The sequence below is a fragment of the Sesamum indicum genome, linkage group LG10, assembly GCF_000512975.1.
Source record: "Sesamum indicum cultivar Zhongzhi No. 13 linkage group LG10, S_indicum_v1.0, whole genome shotgun sequence".
Lineage (NCBI taxonomy): Eukaryota > Viridiplantae > Streptophyta > Magnoliopsida > Lamiales > Pedaliaceae > Sesamum > Sesamum indicum.
The window spans coordinates 4,291,971-4,315,201 of NC_026154.1; the positions used below are offsets into that span (position 1 = coordinate 4,291,971).

Here is a 23,231-nt window from a genome sequence, read left to right on the forward strand (position 1 = left end):
TTTGGGAATGCAGCCCCAATCGGGCGGTAAATTCCGTCCAAGGCTAAATACGGGCGAGAGACCGATAGCGAACAAGTACCGCGAGGGAAAGATAAATAAGTAAATAAATCAATAATACCTAAAAATATTATCGAAGGAGGATTAACTCGTACCAAGTTTAGGACAAAACATGAGAGCCGTATGTGTCCCCACCCGACAAGGTCTAAGAAGTTAAAACTCGTTCTTGAACCTAAATTCTATTGTTTGGGTCCAAACCTAACTCAGTCAGGCTGGGTGGAGGCGAGGCCCGGTTCTAACAACCTTAATAAACATCCTTAATTATCGTCAGACAGATCTGCCTCACTTAAACATTTATTGAATAATGTTCTTCTTCTGATCAGATTCTTTGAGTACAATGAAATATAAAAGATCAAACTTTATAATTAACAGTATCTCAATTTAGTGATTAAAATTGAGATCTCACGAACAAATTCAAACGTTGTTACTTTGAGTATCACCCAAACGTATAAATATTTATCTTATTTTACGTGAATCTAAAATAACGACCCGATCGTTTACTTAACTATATACAAACAATTTAAGACCGCGTAACGAAGACATTTGACTTAATCAAAATCGTGTATCCGACTTCCTATATAAAGCATGCAAAAAGCAGAATAAGCAGCAGCACAAGAGAGTGAAAGTGATCAGTATATATCAGAAGCAATAATGGCTCCACCACCTTCCAACGGCGTCGTTTCTCCATTTGTGTGTCTGATCGTAAGAGTGCTAACGCTGATTTGCCTGCTCATATCGCTCATCCTCCTCACCACCGCCACCGCTACCGCTTCTGTTTCTGATTACGGCGACATCAAAGTCAGATTTAAAGATTTCAGGGCTTTCCGGTGAGAATATACATGTAGTGTTTCAATTACTTGTGTAAGATAGGTCATCATTTAATTTTTTAAGGTATTATTTTGGTCCTATATTTTTTTAATTTTTGTAATTTTTAATTTTTTTTAAGGAAAAATGCAAGTAATCCCATTATGATATCGCAAATAAGCAAATTATCCCCTAATGAAAAAATAAATAACGATCTACCTCCTATATTTTTTAAAATACAATAATTTATCTCTTATATTTTTTAAAATGAAGAAATTTACCTTCCTGTATAAGGAGGTAAATTACTTCATTTTAAAAAGTATAAGGGGGTAAATTGCTATATTTTTTTCATATAGGGTAATGTGCTCATTTCAATATCACAAGAGGATAAATTGCTATTAACCCTTCTGCTTTTTTTTTTTTAATCGGAGTTCACCATTATTGCTAGAAAAATATACGTGATATTCGGGGCGTTTTTATTAGCCTGTTTTTGCCAGCATTTTTGTTCTTTAATTCTTTAGGATAGTATTTTAGTCCTCTATCTTTATAATTTTTGCAATTAATTTTTTAATTTTTTTCTTTTTCATTGAAGTTCACCCTTCTATCAACTAAAATTGAATTTCAACGAAAACTAAAAAGACGTAAGATTGGAATGCTATCCTAAAAAGTTAAACAACGAAAATCCACCTAAATTATGAGACAAAAAATACAAAATGTATAAAAATTAATCGGGTGAATTCTCAATTTGGTATATAGCGTTAATTACTTAGATATATATGTACATGTACATCGCAGATATCTATGTGCGGCAATCGTGATTGGGGTGGCGTACACACTCGTGCAGACCGCCTTCACAGTATTCCAAGTCAGCACCGGCACTCGATTCGGAGGAAATGGCCTCGTCTACATTGATTTCTATGCTGACAAGGTATTTCATCATTCTGTGTATGCACACCACTATTCATTATTTGTCCGATTGGATTTTCAGTTGCAAATCGTATTTTATTTTATATTTTATTTAATATATATATATCATGTGGATAAAGATGACATCATATATTTTATTTAGAGAAAAGATTTTATTCACGTGATGTGGAGAAATTCTAACACAAACTAATTATATGACAAATGTAATACACTTGCGGTGCACGACAAGTACATAACACTAACTCTGTGATTGATTTGGTTCTATATAATCTGATTCGGGTAAGAATTTCCCATAATGTATGTATGTAAATATTCTATAGGGAATAATATTAATCCATAAAGATATTTTAGAAATTTGTAAAAAATATATAAATTTATAATTCACACTTCAAAAAGGATATTTTGATTAGTTCACTATAAGAAGTTTAATGAAAACTTAATAAAGGCTAACGGAATGAGCTCAATTTAGATGGATATTAAAATCACGGGGTATTTGTAGTTTCTCAAACAGTTAAAGCTACATGAATTATTATACTCACGAAATAAAATATTCTTGTCATTCACTACCTATAAGTGAAAATTTTAGTGACACTCATTGAGATTAGATCTGATTTTAAAAATACCTTTTTTTATATAAAATTACAACTACATTCTTTAAGATTATAGTTACCATTATAAATACACCCCATATTAAGTAGTAAAGTTTTATACAAACATGTCTTGAAGTATGTTACACTAATACTTCTTCAAGGGCTGTACTTATAATTTTATAAATAGTATGGGGTATTTTTGGAATTAGATATAACTTTAGAGGTATCGATGTAATGTATCTTACTTATAATTATTGAAATCATGTGCCCGTCCCAAGCTCTCGCACCCCTTTTAGAACAAAATTGTAAAAATCACTTATAAGAGGTCAAATCGAATAATAACTCACACAACATAACACCAATCGCACCACGTAGTGCACCGCAGATCTTTGTAATTAGGGACAAAATTGAGCAGTAGTATTTGTTGTACTAATAAAAGCTAAATGATGGTGTTTGATGAGTAGGTTGTGTCGTGTATACTTGCAACTGGAGCTGCTGCAAGTTTTGGGATGACCCAAGATTTGAAGATTATGGTGGATGTAAGTGGTCTAGGCATCACCCATTTCATCAATGTCACAAACGCTGCCGCCAGCCTTTGCTTTCTGGGGTTTCTCTTCTCATTCGTTTCATCAGTCTTCTCATCCTTTGCACTCCCCAAAACTGCAGCATAAACAAGTCTGTGAGGGAGAGAGAGAGGCTTATTATTTCAGTGTTGTTTAAATTAAAGACCCGTTAATTATTAGGATGGTTACGTTTTCTTCTCTTGATATTTGATATAATTACATGTAAATTTCTTATGATTTGAAAAATTATATCTAGTATTCCTGAGGTTTGCTTCCGTTCGACAGATGAGTTTCCCCATTAGTTAAAATTCACTGAATTTGCTGATATTAATAAAGTTAAAAATTCATATTTATCCCAAATTGATTTATTCCAGGTTAGATAAATCTTTTATAACCCAAATTACGCTTATGCATATTCACACCTTAATGCATGTGAGGAGGTATATTTTCGTCGTAGTAAGTGTAGTTTATTCAAAAAGAAATTGTTTGACTTGCAAAAAATCAATCGAGGATAATTATTAATTTTTATTCAGTTTTTTATTAATATCAATTAATTCAGCCGATTTTAACTAACGAATGGGCCTATCTGTTGACGAAAGCAAATTTTCAGAATACTAAATGTAATTTTTCAAACCATGGGGACTCCACGTATAATTACACCAAAACCTAGAGAAGGGGAGTATAATGATCCCTGGTTATTATTGTTTTCAGTTAATTGTGATGTTGTTAGAATAATAATATTATTTGATTTCCTACTTACGATAATGAAATGCAATTTCGAGGGTACACAACAATTTATAACTGAAAAATAGAATAATTAAGACTATTCGATGAACTTAAATAATAATTTGACTAACAAACTTACAATAATAAATTTTGATAATAACAAATCAAAAACAAATTAAAATAAATAAACAGTATTAATGAATTAATGTAATAAAAATTTAGAAGTAAAATAATAAGGATAAAAAAACTTTTCACTCTGCAAATATCTTGGTTTGAGTCCCCGTATGTCGACATTCGTTTATTTACATACACTAAAAAAATAGAAAACGATAGATTTCTTTTATTATAAATTACTGGGATTAAAAAACTATGAAAAATCATTATATAGTTATCACGATCAAACAAAATTAATGTAAAAAGTTAAGTTTCAACTACAGTCAAATATTTTAACATTATTTACACAAACCACGGCAATTAATAATTATCGTATAGCCGTGATTAATTAATATTTATTATAATTTATGCTTTTAATTATAATAATTAATCATAATAAATACTCGTATTTATGATAAGATTAGCAATTTCTAGTGTACTGTCATTGTTGATTTGTGAAATTATTAATATATTTTATAGGATTGAGTATTTTAATAATATAACAAAATTGTTTGTTTTTATTAAAAAAGACAAGAAAACAATGTCAACAACTTGTGAAATTCCAATAACTTGACAGCCAATTAGAGTTTGCTGTACGCATGACCCCAAACCTCAAATTCCAGCGTGCATTTAGGGTCAAATATAATAATAAAAGAACTCAAATTCCAGCGTGCATTTAGGGTCAAATATAAAAATAAAAGACAAATAACACTTCTCGTCTCGTAATTTAATTTTTTTTATTTTTGATCCTATCAATTATAAAATTTTAATTTTTAGTCCTACAACACTTTTTTAATAGATATTTTTGGTTTAATAATTTTAAAAAAATAATACTTTTGATCACATACATTTAAAGACTATCTGATCGTTTCCATTATATAATAAGACCCCACACGCTATTTTTTAAAATTACGGGATCAAAAATAAAAATTTCATAATTAGTCGGACCAAAAATATAAAAATTCCAAATTATAAGATAAAAAATGCTATTTTTTTTTAATAAATAAGGAATTAAAAAAAATACTATTTTTTTTTTTGTAATAAATAAAGAATTAAAAGTAAACTCCCTCCCCCCAACCCCATGTGGGAGTTCCAAGCACATCTCGTTGACTTGGTGAGGTTATGAGGCTGAGGTCAACGACGACTTGTAATTGAAAAACACCCCAGACATAACTACCTCCTATAATTTAATTATAACATAATGCTCAATTTATATGATATGGGTTTCACATGTTTATGATCTAAATAATTTAATGCTATCGTTTTTTTTTTGAATTACTTACCATTTTAAAAAATGACGTATTTTATTTAATTTGACTTGAATACAATTGTTTTTATACAAATTGGCTGATATATTCTTGATGGATGGTATTCTACGTTATTTGATGTGGCTGGGTCAGATGATTCGTCTTTGTTATTTGACGTGATTGAGTGAATCATTTCGATGTAATTGAACCAAGTACATTATGCTCGGAAACACCTCGTTCTTCCACTGCGGATGTCGTGTTTGAATTGTCGATCGATTTTACGCATTTTTGTATTTTCATTAATTGTATAATTATTTTTTTGAAAAATAAGTTGTTTATTATTATAAATGTCCAAATAATCTATAATTATGGGTACAAAGAATAATAATTAAAGAAATCAATAATACCTAAAAATATTATCCAAGGAGGGTTAACTCGTAGCAAGTTTAGGACAAAACGTGAGAGCCATACGTGTCCTCGCCCCACAATGTCTAAGAAGTTAAAACTCATTCTTAAATCTAAATCCGATTGTTTTGGTCCAAATCCAATCTAATGACACTGGGTTGAGGCGAGGTCCGACTCTATCAACTTTAATAAACATTTTTAATTATTGTTAGATAGATTTGTCTCACTCAAACATTTATTGAATAGTGCTCTTCTTCTGACCAGGCTATTTGAGTATAATGAAACATAAAAGACCAGACTTTATAATTAACGGTGTCTCAGACTAGTAATTAAGGTTAAAATCTCATGAACAAATTCGAATGTCGTTGCTTCGAGTCTCAACCAAACGTATAAATATTTGTCTTGTTTTATGGAAGTCTAAAATAACGACCTCATCATCTACTTACATATATACAAACAACTTAAGACCGCGTAACGAAGACATTTGAGTTAATCAAAATCGTGTATCCGACTTCCTACATAAAGCATGCAAAAAGTGAACGTGATCAGTATATATCAGAAGCAATAATGGCTCCACCACCTTCCAACGGCGTCGTTTCTCCATTTGTGTGTTTCATTGTGAGAGTACTAACGCTGATGTGCCTATTCTCCCCGCTCACCCTCCTCACCATCGACACCGCCACCGCCACCGCTTCTGTTTCCGATTACGGCGACATCAAAGTCAGATTTAAAGATTTCAGCACTTTCCGGTGAGAATATATAAATATAGGGTGAATAGCAATTTACTCTATGTGATATTGAAAAGAGCACATTATTCTTTATAAAAAAAAATATAGCGATTTACCCCTATACTTTTTAAATGAAGTAAGAGAGGTAAATTACTTCATTTTAAAAATCACAGGGGGTAAATTGTTGTATTTTAAGAAATACAGGGAGGTAAATCGCTAAATATTTTTTCATAAAGAGGTAATTTGCTCATTTGAGATATTACAAGGGGATTGCTTGTATTTTTTTCCTATATATATATAGTGTTTCATATAGTTATGCAAGATAGGTAAAACGTTTTGGGCTTAAATGCATTTTTGGTGTCGTAACTTAGGTTGTTTGGCGGTTCCATCATTTAGTTTTTTAATTTAGTATTTTGGTCTCACATTTTTTTAGTTTTCGTGATTTTAGTACTTTTCTCGTCGGACTTCACCCTTATCGTCAGAAAAATACATGTGATATTTGGGGCATTTTTATTAGCTTGTTTCTGCCGGTATTTTTATTCTTTAATTCTTTAGGATAGTATTTTGGTCCTCTATTTTTATAATTTCTGCAATTAATTTTTTAATTTTTTCCTTTTTCGTTGAAGTTCATCCTTCTATCCACTAAAATGAGATTTCGATGAAAACTAAAAAAACATAAAATTGAAATGCTATCCTAAAAAGCTAAACAACGAAAACCCACCTAAATTATGGGACAAAAAGTACAAAATGTATTAAAATTAAGTCGAGCGTGAGGACTAGTCGGGTGAATTCTCAATTTGGTAAAAAACTAATAATTTTAATTAGCTCATCAATATTGGAGTAAATAAAATATTTCCAATGAATAAAAGTAATTAATATATAGTGTTAATTACTCGGATATATGTATATGTACAGGGCAGATATCTATGTGCGGCAATCGTGATTGGGATGGCGTACACACTCTTGCAGACCTTCTTCACACTATTCCAAGCGGGCACCGGCGCTCGATGCGTAGGAGATGGCCTCGTCTACATTGATTTCTATGCTGACAAGGTATTTCATCATTCTATGTATGCACACCACTATTGAATATTTGTCCGATTGGATTTTCTGTTGCAAATTATATTTTATTTAATATATATATATATATATATTATATATAAAAATGACATTATATATTTTATTTAGAAATTTTTTTTTATACGCGCGATGTGGAAAAATTCTAACGCAACCTAATTGTAAGACAAATGTAATACACTTGCGGCGCACGACAAGTACATAAGACTAACTTTGTGATTGATTTGGTTCTATATGATCTGATTCGGGTAAGAATTTTCCCGTGATGTGTGTATGTAAATAATCTATAGGGAATAATATTAAACCATAAAGATATTTTAGAAAATTTTAAAAAATATATAAATTTATAATTCATACTCCAAAAAGGATATTTTGATTAGTTCACTATAAAAAATTTGATGAAATGGTATGGGGTATTTGTGTAATTAGATATAACTTCAGGAGTGTGGATGTAATTTATCCTAATCATAATTATTGAAGTCATGTGCCCGTCCCAAGCTCTCGCACCCCAAATCAGACGAGGAGCTTGGCTTTTTTAGAACAAAATCGTAAAAATCAATTATAAGAGGTCGAATAGAATAATAACTCACACAACATAACACGTACTGCATCTGCATCGCAGTGGCTTTTAATCTTTGTAATTATGGACAAAATTGAGCAATATTATTTGTTGTACTAATAAAAAGCTAAATGATGGTGTTTGATGAGTAGGTTGTGTCGTGTATACTTGCAACTGGAGCTGCTGCAAGTTTTGGGATGATCCAAGATTTGAAGATTATGGTGGATGTAAGTGGTCTAGTCATCACCCATTTCATCGATGTCACAAACGCTGCAGCCAGCCTTTGCTTTGTGGGGTTTCTCCTCACATTCGTTTCATCAGTCTTCTCATCCTTTGCACTCCCCAAACTGCAGCATAAACAAGTCTGTGAGGGGGAGACAGAGACAGAGATGGAGGCTTATTATTTCAGTGTTGTTTAAATTAAAGACCCGTTACTTATTAGGGTGGTTACGTTTTCTTCTCTTCATATTTGATATAATTACGTGTAAATATCTTATGATTTGAAAAATTATATTTAGTATTCTTGAGGTTTGCTTCTGTTCGACAGATGAGTTTCCCCATTAGTTAAAATTTATCGAATTTGCTGATATTAATAAAGTTAAAAATTCATATTTATCCCAAATAGATTTATTGCAGGTCAGATAAATCTTTTATGACCGAATTACGCTTATACATCTTCACACCTTAATGCATGTGAGGAGGTATATTTCGTCGTTGTAAGTGTAGTTTATCCAAAAAGAAATTGTTTGACTTGCAAGAAATCAATCGAGGATAATTATTAATTTTTATTCAGTTTTTTGTTAATGTCAATTAATTCAGCAAATTTTAACTAACGAATGTGCCTATCTGTTGACGAAAGCAAATTTTCAGAATACTAGATGTAATTTTTCAAACTATGGGGACTCCACGTATAATTACACCAAAATCCAGAGAAGGGGAGTGTAATGATCCCTGGTTATTATTGTTTCCAGTTTATTGTGATGTTGTTAGAATAATAATATTATTTGGTTTCCTACTTGCGATAATGAAATGCAATTTCGAGGGTGTTTGGCTAAGCTTATAAGTTCTTCAAATCATCTTATAAGATGTTTGAGAGCTTATAAACTCAAAACAAGTGTTTAATTAATTTTCTTTTAAAGAACTTATAAAATTTTAAAATAGAATGTTTTTGATCTTATAAGCACTTCAAAAAAGTTAACTTTCCGAACTTTTATATAAGATCTTATAAGTTATATAAATTCAATATGTCATAAGAAAAAAATATCTCCAATCATACACTTACATCTCTCTGTCTCACCCACACACACTCTCTTCATTCTCTTTCTGTTTCTCTCTCTCACATACACACCACACTCTCTCAGGATTTTATTTTATTTTTTGCTATTTAATTTTTTTGATATTGAAAAAAAAAGAGAAATACTTCATTATGTAATAATAAATTATAACAATTAAATAAAAAAAGATTGATATTAATATTATATTTACCTGAAAAATATAAATTCAAAATATTATAAATTATACGACTAAAAATAATCATTGCATTAACAAAGAATTCATAATGATTAATATTCAATATAGCACGTATGTACATATATATTATTTTTATTCAAAAGTTACACAATAATTCATCATTTTTCTTTGTTATTGTAAAAAGATTATCTATTAAATTTTTATTTAAAATTAAACTAATGTGTACTATTTACAAAAGTATTTTAAAAATTGTTTAAAATAAAATATGTCAAGAAATAACAACTTATTTAATTCTAATGATATCATGTCTATTTTAGTAATTTTACTAACTAAAGACTTCATTATGCAAAACACTCTAATACTTATAAGATATTTTCATATATATCGTATTTTATCCAAACACTTTAAAAGTTAATTTTTAAAATAAGATCTAACATCTTATAAGCTTCGAAAACATCTTATAAAATGTAGGAACTTATATAATATTTTAAAAAAGCTAAGCCAAACACCCTCTAAGGGTGCAAACGGTCGAGCTCGGACAAAATTTCGAGTTCAAGCTATATCTAGAAGCCAAATAGATCTTCATTTTTTGGAACAACTTTCTTAATAAGTTCCAGCAGAACATCGTCTTTACCTTTTAGTTGCAGCTGATCAAGTAACATGGATGCAGTAGATGCATCGACTAAGAACCCCCTTTTGTACATTTCCTCCATGAGGGGCATTGCATTGTAAAGTTCATTTCTCTTCAGAAAACCCTGAATCATGACTCTGTATGTCACACTATCAGGTGCACAACCACTTTTCTCCATTTCAGTAAGCAACACTTTTACATCCTCTACAAGTCCTTCTCGACAAAGTGAACCAATAATCATGCTATATATGTGGGTGTTGGGTTGCAAACCTTTGGAAGGAAGTTGATTAAAAAGATCTCTAGCGATCTCAAGTTTTCCACCTTTGCATAATCCATCAATGACGATAGCATATGCAATTATATCAGGATTAACACCTATGTCTTCCATCATGCACAGAAATGAAAATGCTTGAGCAATCTGCTGAGTTCTGCACAAGCCATCCAACAAGATAGTATAAGTCTGTAAATTAGGCATTATACACCGAGCTTCCATGTCGTTGAAAAGCTTCCAGCCATCAGCAAATCTACCCTTACAAAATAATCCATGTATCATGGCGCTGTAGGTAATTGTATTGTGCTGTAATCCTTTACAAGAAACATCCAGAAAGAGATGCCAAGCTTCATCTACCATTCCCTGCTTGCAATATCCATTGATCAAACTACCATAACTGATGATGCTAGGTGTAAGTCCCCTGTCCGCTATGGAATCCAGTACTCTTTTTGCTTTACCCATTTGGCCCCGCAAGCAATATCCATCAATCAGCGCAGTGTATGTAACGATGTTAGGACAAACCTTTCTTTGCATCATAATTCCCAAAACATTCTCAGCCTCTTCCACCATTCCTTCCTTGCAAAATGCATCCACCAATATATTACAAGTCCACACATCGGGAGAAATCTTGTTATCCAGCATTTTATTTAGCAGGTCTTTAACATCTTTCCATCTACCAACATTACATAAACCCTGAATCATTGAGTTATACGTAACAACATTAGGTGAAATACCCTTCTCGATCATTCTGGATAAGAGATGGAGAGCATCATCAGTCATGTTATGCTTGCACAGACCATCAATCACTGCACTGTAGGCTTTAACATTGGGTTTGCACCTCAGGTTTTCAAAATGCCCAAGTAAATCACGGGCAGCGAGGATGTATCCAGCTTTGGAGAGACCATTTAGCACAGTAAGGAACATAACTTCATTAGGTTCACACAGTTTTTCAGACAACAACTTTTTAAACAATTTTTCTGCCTCAGCAATCTCACCAACCAGAAAGAGCCCTTTTATAAGAGTGCTGAAAGTGGTTACATTTGGTTCGCAACCGAGCTTGAAGAAGGTACCCAAGATAGCAAACCCAAAATCCACTCGATTCAGAAGGCAATAGCAATTGATTGCAACATTCATCAACCAGAAAGAGCCCTTTTATCAGAGTGCCGAAAGTGGTTACATCTGGTTCGCAACCGCGCTTGAAGAAGGTACCCAAGATAGCAAACCCAAAATCCACTCGATTCAGAAGGCAATAGCAATTGATTGCAACATTCATTGTGATCTCATCTACAGGGGCACCCAATTGACGCATTTCGTCGAACAGAGAAAGGGCAACAGAATAGTCTTTCATCTTGACAACAACAGTTAGCAGCTTGTTGAATTGAAAAACAGAAGGCTGCGGCCGCAATCTCACCATGTCACGAAACAAGCAAACAGCATCATCCACATCATTTATAGAACTGAAATCTATTCTGGGTTTGGATGAAAATGGGCCGTGTTTATGGGAAGAAGTATGAAAAGTAGAAGAGAAAAATGGATCATTGTTGGGCAACACAAAATTACAAGAAAATTGAGGCGCAATTCGTCTGCGAATGAGCTCTATTGCAGAAGCAGCAATCTTCTGCGACATCCTCCTTAGCAGTGTTGAGAGTTGAAGGTAATACTATTACACTATCAATATTTTCAAGAAAATACAATTATGATTTAGAAAAAAATAAATAAATTTTTTCCTCGATTGTTCAAGAGAAAAGAATGATAAGTTATATGATGTTGTTAATTCTTATTAAATTTTGGTGGATCGCAACTACACCAAGTATACATATCTGTCAAGATTAATTACTATAAAAAAAATTATAGTGAATAATCATCAACTACAATTATACAATGATTATTATTGGTTCTTTCAGTAGACGAGATCATAATATTTTTATAACTAATTAAAAATAAAGGTAATTTTTTTATCATAATTAAAAACTATGATAAAACACTGTACTATAATTAAGACCATGACCAGTATTTGTTTTAAAAATTATTTTTTTTAATTCAAGTTCCCTTGATAAATACATGTAAAAAACAAACAAATGTTTAATATTTTAATTTAAATGCGATAAATATTAAAATTTTCAACTCAGAGAGAAAAAAAATATTTCATAAAGAAAGTTTATGCTATATCTTTATGCATACACTTGAAAATAATATAGACATTGGGATAAAAATCCCTTTGGTTTAAAAGATCACCCACATGCAATTCCCTTTAGTAAGTTCATTTGAGTCTTATAAGCCTTAATTCCTTGTAAAAAAACCTCAATTATGAACAAACTCTACTGTCCTTTTATTATCTTTGCTTGGCCCTTTCAAGGACTAGTAGAGCATTAAGGAAATAAAGAATAAGTATGTGTTCTGACACTAAGTGTGGGGATGTTTAAACTATTTTGATTATATTTTGTGCCAAGGAAGTGTACGAGCCGGCATATCATGTGATGATCTTGTTCTATGTCTTATTGGAAATAGACAAAGAAATAGAGAACATAAGAAAAGAAAAAAAATACCATTGAAAAAAAGTAGAGAAAAGAAAAACAAAATGCCTTTGAAAAAAAATAAAGGGAAAGTTGAGGAGGCAAGAAAAAAGAAGAAAAAGAATATTCTCTCTCTAAAAGAAAGGTATAGCTCAAGTCGTGAGAAGTAGGGCATGGAATTAAAACATGAGATGAATATATTTTGAGAAATTTGAATTCTTATATCTATTACTTGGTGCTCTAGTCTATTTACTTGGATTTTTACCTCATTTTTTCTAAATATTCCATACCCCAAACCAAAGTCCCATTACAACCAAAATATAAGACCTCTTGATTCAATGCGCATATCTATAAGTGGTGGAGATTTTGTGTGTATAATCAAGGTTATGGTAAAGCATTTTCATAGAAAGCATTTGAGCGAAGCACTTAGCTAAACACTTGAGAGATTGGGAGAATGAAAAAGTAGTTCATAGATTTTTCATACTTAATTTTTTATGAAAATCATCTTGTGAAAAATTTGAAGCTTGTTGAGTTGTCTTTTATCATGTGGTATATCATTTAGATAGATTTGAAGGCGTGCCCACGCCTAACTTGCATATTTCCACCTGAAAAAAAAAAGTGATTGATAAATATAAAATTATATAGTATGATAAGCTTATTATATGACTATTAAATATAACATTATTTTTTTGTGCTTGTAAATGAATGTGTAGTACCAACATACACGTCATTTAACAAGGACGAACAATGACGAAATTAGGGGTGTCAACGAGTCGAGCTCGAACTCGAGCCCGAATTTTAAGATATAGTAATTATTTATTAAACTTTTTAATCTCATTATATATATAATAAAATAGTAATTAGAATTGTTCAACCATCATCATCATCATTATTATTATTGTTGTTGTTGTTGTTATTATTATTATTATTATGATTTTTAGATTAATTCATAGGAATTACTAAATTTTGACATAAATTTATAAATAATAAAAAATTATAAATGAATTACTTGTCAATTTAAAAAATGTATAACGTAATACAAATATATATTAAAATATAACATAAACTTTTAATTATAAAAAATATTATAATTTACTAAGTTGTTGATTAAATTTATTTTGGTATAAAGATTAAATGTATAAATAAAAGTATCATAATTTATTATTATCCAAAATAAAATATATGCTATTGATCAATCATTATAATATATTGTCAATTTTGATTATAAAATCAAATATTAAATATAAAATTAAATACATAAAAAATTCAAAAATAAAAAATATATAAAAAAATTAAAAAAATATTCACCAGCTCAAGCTGGTGAACAGACATAACTGAATTCGAGCTCGAGCTCAAAATCGAGCCGACTCGCAACCTCCGCTCATCTGCCACTTCTAAACAAAATAGTGGCAAATAGAATAACATTTAAAAAATTATATAATTATACAAGAATCCCAATTCCCATTGACAGAGGAAGATGTCGCAGAGGGCTGCTTTCTGTGGAATAGCTCTCATTCGCAGAGGAATTGCGCCTCAATTTTCTGGTAATTTTGTGTTGCCCAACAATGATCCATTGTTCTCTTCTACTTTTCATACTTCTTCCCATAAACACGGCCCATTTTCATCCAAACCCAGAATAGATTTCAGTTCTATAAATGATGTAGATAATGCTGTTTGCTTGTTTCGTGATATGGTGAGATTGCGGCCGCAGCCTTTTGTTTTTCAATTCAACAAGCTGCTAACTGTTGTTGTCAAGATGAAACACTATTCTGTTGCCCTTTCTCTGTTCGACGAAATGCGTCAATTGGGTGCCCCTGTAAATGAGATCACAATGAGTATTGCAATCAATTGCTATTGCCTTCTGAATCGAGTGGATTTTGGGTTTGCTATCTTGGGTACCTTCTTCAAGCGCGGTTCGGAACCAGATGTAACCACTTTCGGCACTCTTATAAAAGGGCTCTTTCTGGTTGGTGAGATTGCTGAGGCAGAAAAATTGTTTAAAAAGTTGTTGTCTGAAAAACTGTGTGAACCTAATGAAGTTATGTTCCTTACTGTGCTAAATGGTCTCTCCAAAGCTGGACACATCCTCGCTGCCCGTGATTTACTTGGGCATTTTGAAAACCTGAGCTGCAAACCCAATGTTTATGCCTACAGTGCAGTGATTGATGGTCTGTGCAAGCATAACATGGCTGATGATGCTCTCCATCTCTTATCCAGAATGATCGAGAAGGGTATTTCACCTAACATTGTTACGTATAACTCAACGATTCAGGGGTTATGCAATGTTGGTAGATGGAAAGATGTTAAAGACCTGCTAAATAAGATGCTGGATAACAAGATTTCTCCTGATGTGCGGACTTGTAATATATTGGTGGATGCATTTTGCAAGGAAGGAATGGTGGAAGAGGCTGAGAATGTTTTGGGAATTATGATGCAAAGAAAGGTTTGTCCTAATATTGTCACATACAATGCGCTGATTGATGGATATTGCTTGCGGGGCCAAATGGGTAAAGCAAAAAGAGTACTGGATTCCATAGCGGACAGGGGACTTACACCTAGCATCATCAGTTATAATAGTTTGATCAATGGATATTGCAAGCGGGGAATGGTAGATGAAGCTTGGCATCTCTTTCTGGATTGTTCTTGTAAAGGATTACAGCACAATACAATTACCTACAGCACCATGATACACGGATTATTTTGTAAGGGTAGATTTGCTGATGGCTGGAAGCTTTTCAACGATATGGAAGCTCGGTGTATAATTCCTGATTTACAGACTTATACTATCTTGTTGGATGGCTTGTGCAAAACTCAGCAGATTGCTCAAGCATTTTCATTTCTATGCATGATGGAAGACACAGGTGTTAATCCTAGTGTAATTGCATATACTATCGTCATTGATGGATTATGCAAAGGTGGAAAACTTGAGATCGCCAGAGATCTTTTTAATCAACTTCCTTCCAAAGGTTTGCAACCCAACACCCACATATATAACATCATTATTGGTTCACTTTGTCGAGAAGGACTTATCGAGGATGTAAAAGTGCTGCTTACTGAAATGGAGAAAAGTGGTTGTGCACCTGATAGTGTGACATACAGAGTCATGATTCAGGGTTTTCTGAAGAGAAATGAACTTTACAATGCAATGCCCCTCATGGAGGAAATGTACAAAAGGGGGTTCTTAGTCGATGCATCTACTGCATACATGTTACTTGATCAGCTGCAACTAAAAGGTAAAGACGATGTTCTGCTGGAACTTATTAAGAAAGTTGTTCCAAAAAATGATGATCTATTTGGCTTCTAGATATAGCTTGAACAGAGCATGAGTTCACCTGTTACTTTGTTTATAATTTGATCTTCTGTCGGCAAATGTTGTGAAGTTTCAAGAATAGGTGTATCACTGCCAAGAACATCTAATGAAATGCCAAAGTCAAGATAATAGGAGGGTCATTCCAGACTTACAATTTGCATTACAGAAATTATAATATGACACGAATTTATTAAAAAACAAAAAATTACACGCATTAAGTATAAAATTAAAATGACTTAATTCTTAGGGTGAACTACATCAATACCCATGAGCTTATATCTAATTATACAAACATTTCTCTACCCTTTGTAAAATTACAAGGACATTTTTGAGGGAGTGCTAACATAATTCATCTCAAAGGTATTTGTGTAAGTTTTTATGTGTGAAGGGCATCGATGTAAATTGTAATATCAACCTTATTAGTGCATTTATAATTTGCAAATAATAGGGCATTTTTGTAATTAGAACTAATATTGAGGGATGCCAGTATAATTTACCATAATTATTATTAATATTTTTTTCTACATGTTGTGTCAAAAAAATTTATTTTTTTCCGATGTCCCCTTAAAATTTATAATAATGAAGCAGTTGTGGGTCACCAAGGAAATGGCATCCCAACTACCTTGCCAACTTTGGCACTTCTCACATTCTCAGTGAGAGATCAGATGTGTGATGTCGGTTTTTTGACATCCACACGTTTGATGTTAGATTTAATTATATAAATATTTTTTTCTCTTTTATAAGTTTACAGATTTATCTATAAAATGTATTTGTGCAAAATTTCGCAATAGGGAGTCTATGTACTTACAAATACAGCTGCAACGACAAAATATATACTTATAATTTTGTAAAAAAACTGTATTCGAACTGTGTCGATGTACTTTACCTATTACCGAACAATGCTCGTCGTCGTTGGTGCGCCGTAGGCAAGAAACTGAAGCTTGATCTTCTTCAATGCTGCTAAAACATGAGACATTCCAGGTCTATCTTCAGGATTATCTTCACAGCAATTGAGTGCTAATTCCATGAGAGATGATAGGCAACTTAGCTTCTCATTGTAAAACCTATCTTCAGTGCTTAATAACTTGGAATCCACAATTCCGACAATCCCATCATCTCCAACAGAATTGGAGATCCAACGCTTGATGCTCATCTCCTCATCAAACATCTCATCACTGGGCTTTCTCCTTGAAAATGTCTCCATTAACAATATTCCATAACTATAAACGTCACACTTTGTTGAAACTATTCCCTCTGATCCGTACTCTGCACAACAGCACAAAAGTATGTACGTCAGTCAGTCGCTACAACAAAAGATATTATTAGTGACAAAGTTTCCTTAGACTGAAATGAAGAGTTAGAACTTAGAAGCCTAACCTGGCGCAATATAACCGAATGTGGCTAAGGTGTTGGTGTAAGAAATGCTCTGATCATCCCCCAACAACTTGGCAATACCAAAATCACTCAAATGAGCAACCATATCTTCGTCCAGCAAGACGTTGCTCGGCTTCAGATCACAATGAACCACTGCTGTTGTAAGGCCATGATGAAGGTATTCCAATGCAGACGCCACATCTATCATTATGTTCAGTCTAAGAGTCGTGTCCAGGAAATAGTCATCAGAGTGCAGCCACTTCTCTAGGCTGCCGTTGGGCATGTACTCCAGCACTAAGGCCTTAAATTCATGGTTAGAGCAACTACTGATGACTCTGGTGAGATTACGGTGGCGAATATTACGTAGCACTTCACATTCTGCATCGAAACTCTTGAATGCTGCTTCTTGTTCTAAGTTGAACACTTTGACTGCCAAGATCGTACCATCTTCAAGAATCCCTTTGTAGACGGCTCCAAAACTCCCTCTACCGAGCAAGTTGTTGTCGTTGTAACCATCAGTGGCTCTTAGAAGTTCATAGTATGATATTCTTCCATGTGTTGCGCCTTGGAGTGAAGCTCCCCTGATCGGAACCTTACGTTTCTTTCGATAATTGATCACTATCAATGCCAAGATTAGTGCAGCAAGAATGCCCAAGACACCAAATGGTATCGTTAGAGCTAGAAGGAGTATTTTGTTGTTGGACCTGCGAAATGATGGTGTTGGACATGGTGGGACTTCAAATCTTCGAGGTCCACATAAAGCTTCGTTAAACATAAACGATTGTCGTGTAAAATTGACGAAAGGACCACCAGGGGGAATTTCACCTGACAATGAATTGTAAGAAACATTAAAGATTTCCAGATGTTTGAGTGCCTCCAGGGACTTGGGAATCGACCCAGAGAGATTGTTGTGAGCAAGGTCCAGTACTTCCAAACTTATCATGTTTCCAGTCGTGTTGGGTATGGATCCCAGCAATCTATTGTGAGACAGAGAGAAGTTGATCAAGTTGTTAAGCCCTCCAACGGTGATTGGAATATTCTGTGTGAATTGATTGAATGACAAATCTATCAATACTGCTGCCTCCAAATTTCCTATTTGTGGAGACAGAGAACCATTCAATAAATTGGAAGACAGATTGAGTTCTAAAAGATTCTTGAGGCTCCACAAACTCGATGGTATACCCCAACTTAATCTGTTGGTATCCAGATAGAGCTGTCTCAAAGAAATGCCATTGCCGATGCATCCTGGAATTTGACTTGAAATTTGATTATTGCTTAAACGCAACTCTCCCAAGTTGGTCAACTCACAAATGCCTGCTGGTATCGAACCACTTATTCTATTGTCCGAAAGAGACAGTCCTTGAAGCAAAGCTAAACTTCCGAGCCCAGATGGCAGAAAACCACTCAAGTCATTGCTAGACAAATCTAGCTCTACTAAACTAGTTAAGTTTGAAATTTCATTAGGAATGCTACCCTTTATTGTACTATTCCAGGCAAGAAAGACCCTCAAAGATGTGGAGAGGTTTCCAATGGAAGGCGGAAGAAAGTCGTCAGCACGATTATTGTGCATCCAGAAATCTGTCAAGAATCTGCAGTTTGCTAGGGAAGTGATGAAGCTCAGTCCTGTCAAATTGTTTCCATGCACGAATAGACGTTGAAGGAGTCGTAAACTGCCAAGTTTGCTGGGGATTGTACCACTGAAATGATTATTTCCAAGGTTTATGTATGTGAGTTTGGATGAATTTGCAATGGAGTCAGGTATATGTCCACTGAGAAGATTAGTTTCAAGAGATATTAAATCCAGATCAGGGAGTCGACTGCCTATACTTTTTGGAAGACTACCAGAAAGTCGATTCGCTGTAAGTGCCAGTAATGTCAATGTTGAGATGTTGGCTATCTCTTCTGGTATAGAACCATTTAACAAGTTCGCAGCAAGATGGAGTTGCTCTAGTTGTTGCAGTTTACCGAGCTCCCGCGGTATCTCCCCTGCCAATTTATAATTGCAATCAGTGTTAGGAAACTGCCAAGGTTATTATTTGATAAAATGAACAGAAAAATTTACAGAGTAAAGCTAGTCATGTGCATGTGACGTGCACTGTTCCAACCACGGGGGAGTCGGGGAGGAGTTCATGATCTTGTGTTAGTAAATCCGAAACTTCTCTCACCTGTTAACCTGTTATGGAAAAGACGCAGCGTTCTCAGCATCGTGAGATTTCCGATTTCTCTTGGTATGAAGCCAGTGAACTTGTTATCGCGGAGAGATAAATCCTGGAGTCTTGAGCAGCCGTCCCAAGTTGAAGGTATAGGGCCATACAAATAATTATTGTAGAGATTGAGGAATTGAAGGTTTGGGAGATGAGAACACATGTGGGAGGGCAGTGTACCAGAAAGGCCAGACCAAGCTAAATTAAGTAATACCAGTGAAGAAATGTTGAATATGGAAAGGGGTATGGAGCCGGAGAATATGTTTTTCCCCATACCCAATTGCTGCAGCCTACGGAGATTACCAATCTCTTCTGGAACATCACCTGTGTCAAATCATCCAATTTTACTTAATGAAAACTAACGAAGAGACATATTTGTTAGACAGAAACAAACATCAAAGTATTAGATATAATTTCATGGAACATAAGGAGTTTACGTGTAATTATATCAAAGTTCAAAGTACAATTATCCCTTTCTCTCTCTCTTTTTTTTTTAAATTATGTGCCTATATGAAGTGAGTTCTACTTTTCTGGTGGGAAAAAAATATTTGTATATGGGTGCCCATCGGTATTTCCTCATAATAAAGAGCGTACCGGTTAAGTTGTTTGCCCCAAGATAGAGCGTCTCAAGCATCGTGACGTTCCCGATTTCCCTAGGTATCGGCCCAGCAAATGCATTATTCGACAACGACAGAAGTGTGAGGCGTCGGCATTCTGGAAAACTAACCGGAATACGCCCAGACAGAGCATTCCAGGACAGAGAAATGGTCTGAAGTCCCGGAAGACGGCCGCAAATGTCATCAGGAAGTTCACCAGACAATCTGTTCCTTGTCAGGGCCAACATCTCCAATTTGGAAACATTGTAAAGCTCAAATGGTATAGAACCTGTCAGCTGATTGTTCTGAATGCTCAAAACCATGAGGTTTTGAAGCTTGCCGATTTGTTCAGGTAATTTCCCACCCAAAGAATTAAATGACAGGTCCAACATCTCAAGCTTCGACAGATTGAAGATGGTCGCAGGTATGAAACCTGAAAAATTGTTGTTTCTAAGAGACAGGCCCTGGATTTTCGACAGGAAACCGAGGGAGGCCGGAATATGTCCCGTGAAGTTGTTGGAACTGAGATCAAGAAACCTTAGACGGCGTAGTTGAGCTAACTCTACAGGCAGGTTTCCCTGGAAACTATTGCCTTTCATGTCAATCGAGACGAGGAACGACAGGTTCCCTAGGTGGGGAGGGATGGTCCCTTTTAGGCCCATGTCTGAAATGTTTAAGGCTGTGATCCTATGATGACGACGGCTGCAAGAAACTCCGATCCAGGTGCAGACATCGGAGGGAATAGACCAGTTTTGGCTCAGAATATGGGATGGTTCTAAGTGGAGACGGGATTTCAAGGAGAGAAGCGAAGTTTGATCGGTGGTGATATTCAAATTCTTGGATGAAGTAAGTGAAGAAGTCATCAAGAAACATAGTATGAAGGTTGAAGCTAACAGGGAACAGGTTCTTCTTCCCATTGAACCGCAGCAGAGGGAATTAAGATGGTGACATAGCGAGGAATATTAGTAGTATCTTAATTAGCTTTTACTTTTTTATTACGTAAAATTGCACTTTTAGTCCCATAAAATAGGAGATTCAATATATTTAGTCATTTACTTTCCGAAATTTTTAAAGGGTTCCAAAATTGAGAATAAATGACAAATTTAGTCCTTCGCTTTTCTGTATTTATGCGACTAAATGTGTCTAGTTTTTTTAATTTTTTGGACTATTTTCAAATTCCAATAAAAAATCGGATTAAACTCGCCGAGTTTTCTTAATTTTGAAATTATTTTTAAAATCTCGTAAAATAGTGAATTAAAAGTGTTAAACTTTAGACTGAAAGTGTAATTTAATTTGCTCCTTTATTTGAATGTAAAAAGAAAAAAAGAAAAAAAAATAGTGGGTAAAGCAAATAAAAGGATCAAGGTATAAAAATTGATGCGGGGATATCTTACAAAGGTTGTCTTATGGTCTTTCCATAGAATTAATAGTTATTGATTTTCAGACGAGCTCTGGATCGTTTCATTCATTTATGGTCTTTAATTATGACAATTTTCAGTGCCTGTACTCTAATATGAATTTATCCACCGTTACCACTAAATTAGTTTTGAATATAAGGTTCACATAAAAAATTATTCAATTGGGACAAACCTATAAGCAATAGGTATAACTTTTATTACGTTAATATTCTTAAACTTTTATTATTATTTCTCTTACCACCTATATAAGAAAATTATAAACCAAGACCTCCCCAATATGAATATGATGATGGTGTGTTTTAATTGGTAAACTCGTACTTTGAAAAATCAACCCCAATTAAAATAATAATTACCCAAATTTACTGCAAAAGAATTTGTTTCGAGAGATTTCGACACTGACATAATTGGTTTGTATATTGTTTTGATAGGGACAAAGGAAGACCAATGCATGTGAACTCCAGAAAGAGGATGTGTAGTTTCAACTTACTACCCCACTTCCATGTAGTCTTAAGCATTTTTCAAACTCAATTATGGACTTTTCCAAGGTTCACAAGACTTGCTCATCTTTGACTTGTCTTTTCCTGTTGACATGTCGTCAAAAGATATATTTTCAATCATTTATAAGGCTTAATTTAATTGGTAAAGTCGAGGTCATGTGATTCTAAATTTATGAGTTTGAACATCATTAATGGATCAGATGTTATTTTGTTGGGTATACGTTTGGTCACCAAGCTCCAACAATATTATAAAAATTTACAAATTACAGATTTTTATGGGTTGAAGAAACCCTTATACAAACTTATTGCAAGCTTTACAAAAATAAAGAATAATACCAAACTTAATCCTAAAAACTGTAGGACTAAAGACAATATATGCATATAAACAAAAATAGTAAAAGATAGGTTCAGATAGCCAAATCCGATGCCACAAAGGCCAAAGGCCAAAAACCCTTAGTTTTTCACGGTTGCTTAGAAATCACAGAGCCACCAAGGCTTTAGACCACAAAACCACCAAGGAGAGCGACTAAGGGTTTATATCACAGAGCCACAAAGGCACGGCCACAAAGACTATGAATTGATCTGAGCCTTCAAGTTTTAAGGTATGAAGAACAAGGTCAGAAAATAGGGAGAAGAAGAGTTAGGTCATTTCTTCCTTTTTCGTGATCTGCCAAACCACTTCAACACCAGCTGTATAAATAGGCTGGCTATTAAATGGCCGGAGAAGAAGATCGGAAAAAGAGGAAGCGGAAGAGAAAATAAGAAGAGAAGGGGTAGAACCTAAAGGGTCAGAGAGAGAAGCAGACGACGCATAAAATTAGGGTTATGAGAGTCGTGAGAGAGAGAAGTATTTAAAAGGCAGCAAGAGTGGGGCAAATCTGGTGGTCGGGGGCGGGTTAGATGGCCCATAGGATTTGGGCCTAGTGATTTAAAAGCCTTCTAATGAAAAATTGGGCTCGGGCTATTTGGTTTGGGCCATTTTTTATTTACATTTTCCACCTTGGGTTAAATCATAACCATTGAACTCTGGGTCCCATTGTTAAACCTGCAAGAGAAAATTAGAATACGAGGCAGTTTTTAAATTTTTCAATAGGTAGACACTTTGTGCCCA

The 23,231-nt window shown here is 34.0% G+C and overlaps 4 protein-coding genes and 1 pseudogene across 4 annotated transcripts; 3 read left to right on the top strand and 2 right to left on the bottom strand.

Moving 5' to 3' along the window:
* On the top strand, positions 637 to 3,220 carry LOC105171906 (CASP-like protein PIMP1). Its single transcript, XM_011093162.2, has 3 exons — positions 637 to 884; positions 1,657 to 1,789; positions 2,843 to 3,220. The coding sequence occupies exons 1-3, from the start codon at positions 709 to 711 to the stop codon at positions 3,047 to 3,049; spliced, it is 516 nt and encodes a 171-aa protein (XP_011091464.1). The 5' UTR covers positions 637 to 708; the 3' UTR covers positions 3,050 to 3,220.
* On the top strand, positions 6,040 to 8,255 carry LOC105172066 (CASP-like protein PIMP1). The gene is made up of 3 exons (XM_011093405.1): positions 6,040 to 6,192; positions 7,116 to 7,253; positions 7,989 to 8,255. Exons 1-3 carry the CDS (start codon positions 6,040 to 6,042, stop codon positions 8,253 to 8,255), a joined length of 558 nt encoding a protein of 185 aa, XP_011091707.1.
* On the bottom strand, positions 9,783 to 11,919 carry LOC105172068 (annotated as a pseudogene).
* LOC105171907 (putative pentatricopeptide repeat-containing protein At1g12700, mitochondrial) lies at positions 14,048 to 16,048 on the top strand. The gene has a single exon (XM_011093163.2). The coding sequence runs from the start codon at positions 14,199 to 14,201 to the stop codon at positions 16,023 to 16,025; it is 1,827 nt and encodes a 608-aa protein (XP_011091465.1). The 5' UTR covers positions 14,048 to 14,198; the 3' UTR covers positions 16,026 to 16,048.
* LOC105172069 (probable LRR receptor-like serine/threonine-protein kinase At3g47570) lies at positions 16,011 to 21,235 on the bottom strand. Its single transcript, XM_011093407.2, has 5 exons — positions 20,204 to 21,235; positions 19,571 to 19,933; positions 17,409 to 19,391; positions 16,918 to 17,297; positions 16,011 to 16,134 (listed from the first exon to the last, which is right to left on the bottom strand). The coding sequence occupies exons 1-4, from the start codon at positions 21,120 to 21,122 to the stop codon at positions 16,921 to 16,923; spliced, it is 3,642 nt and encodes a 1,213-aa protein (XP_011091709.2). The 5' UTR covers positions 21,123 to 21,235; the 3' UTR covers positions 16,011 to 16,134; positions 16,918 to 16,920.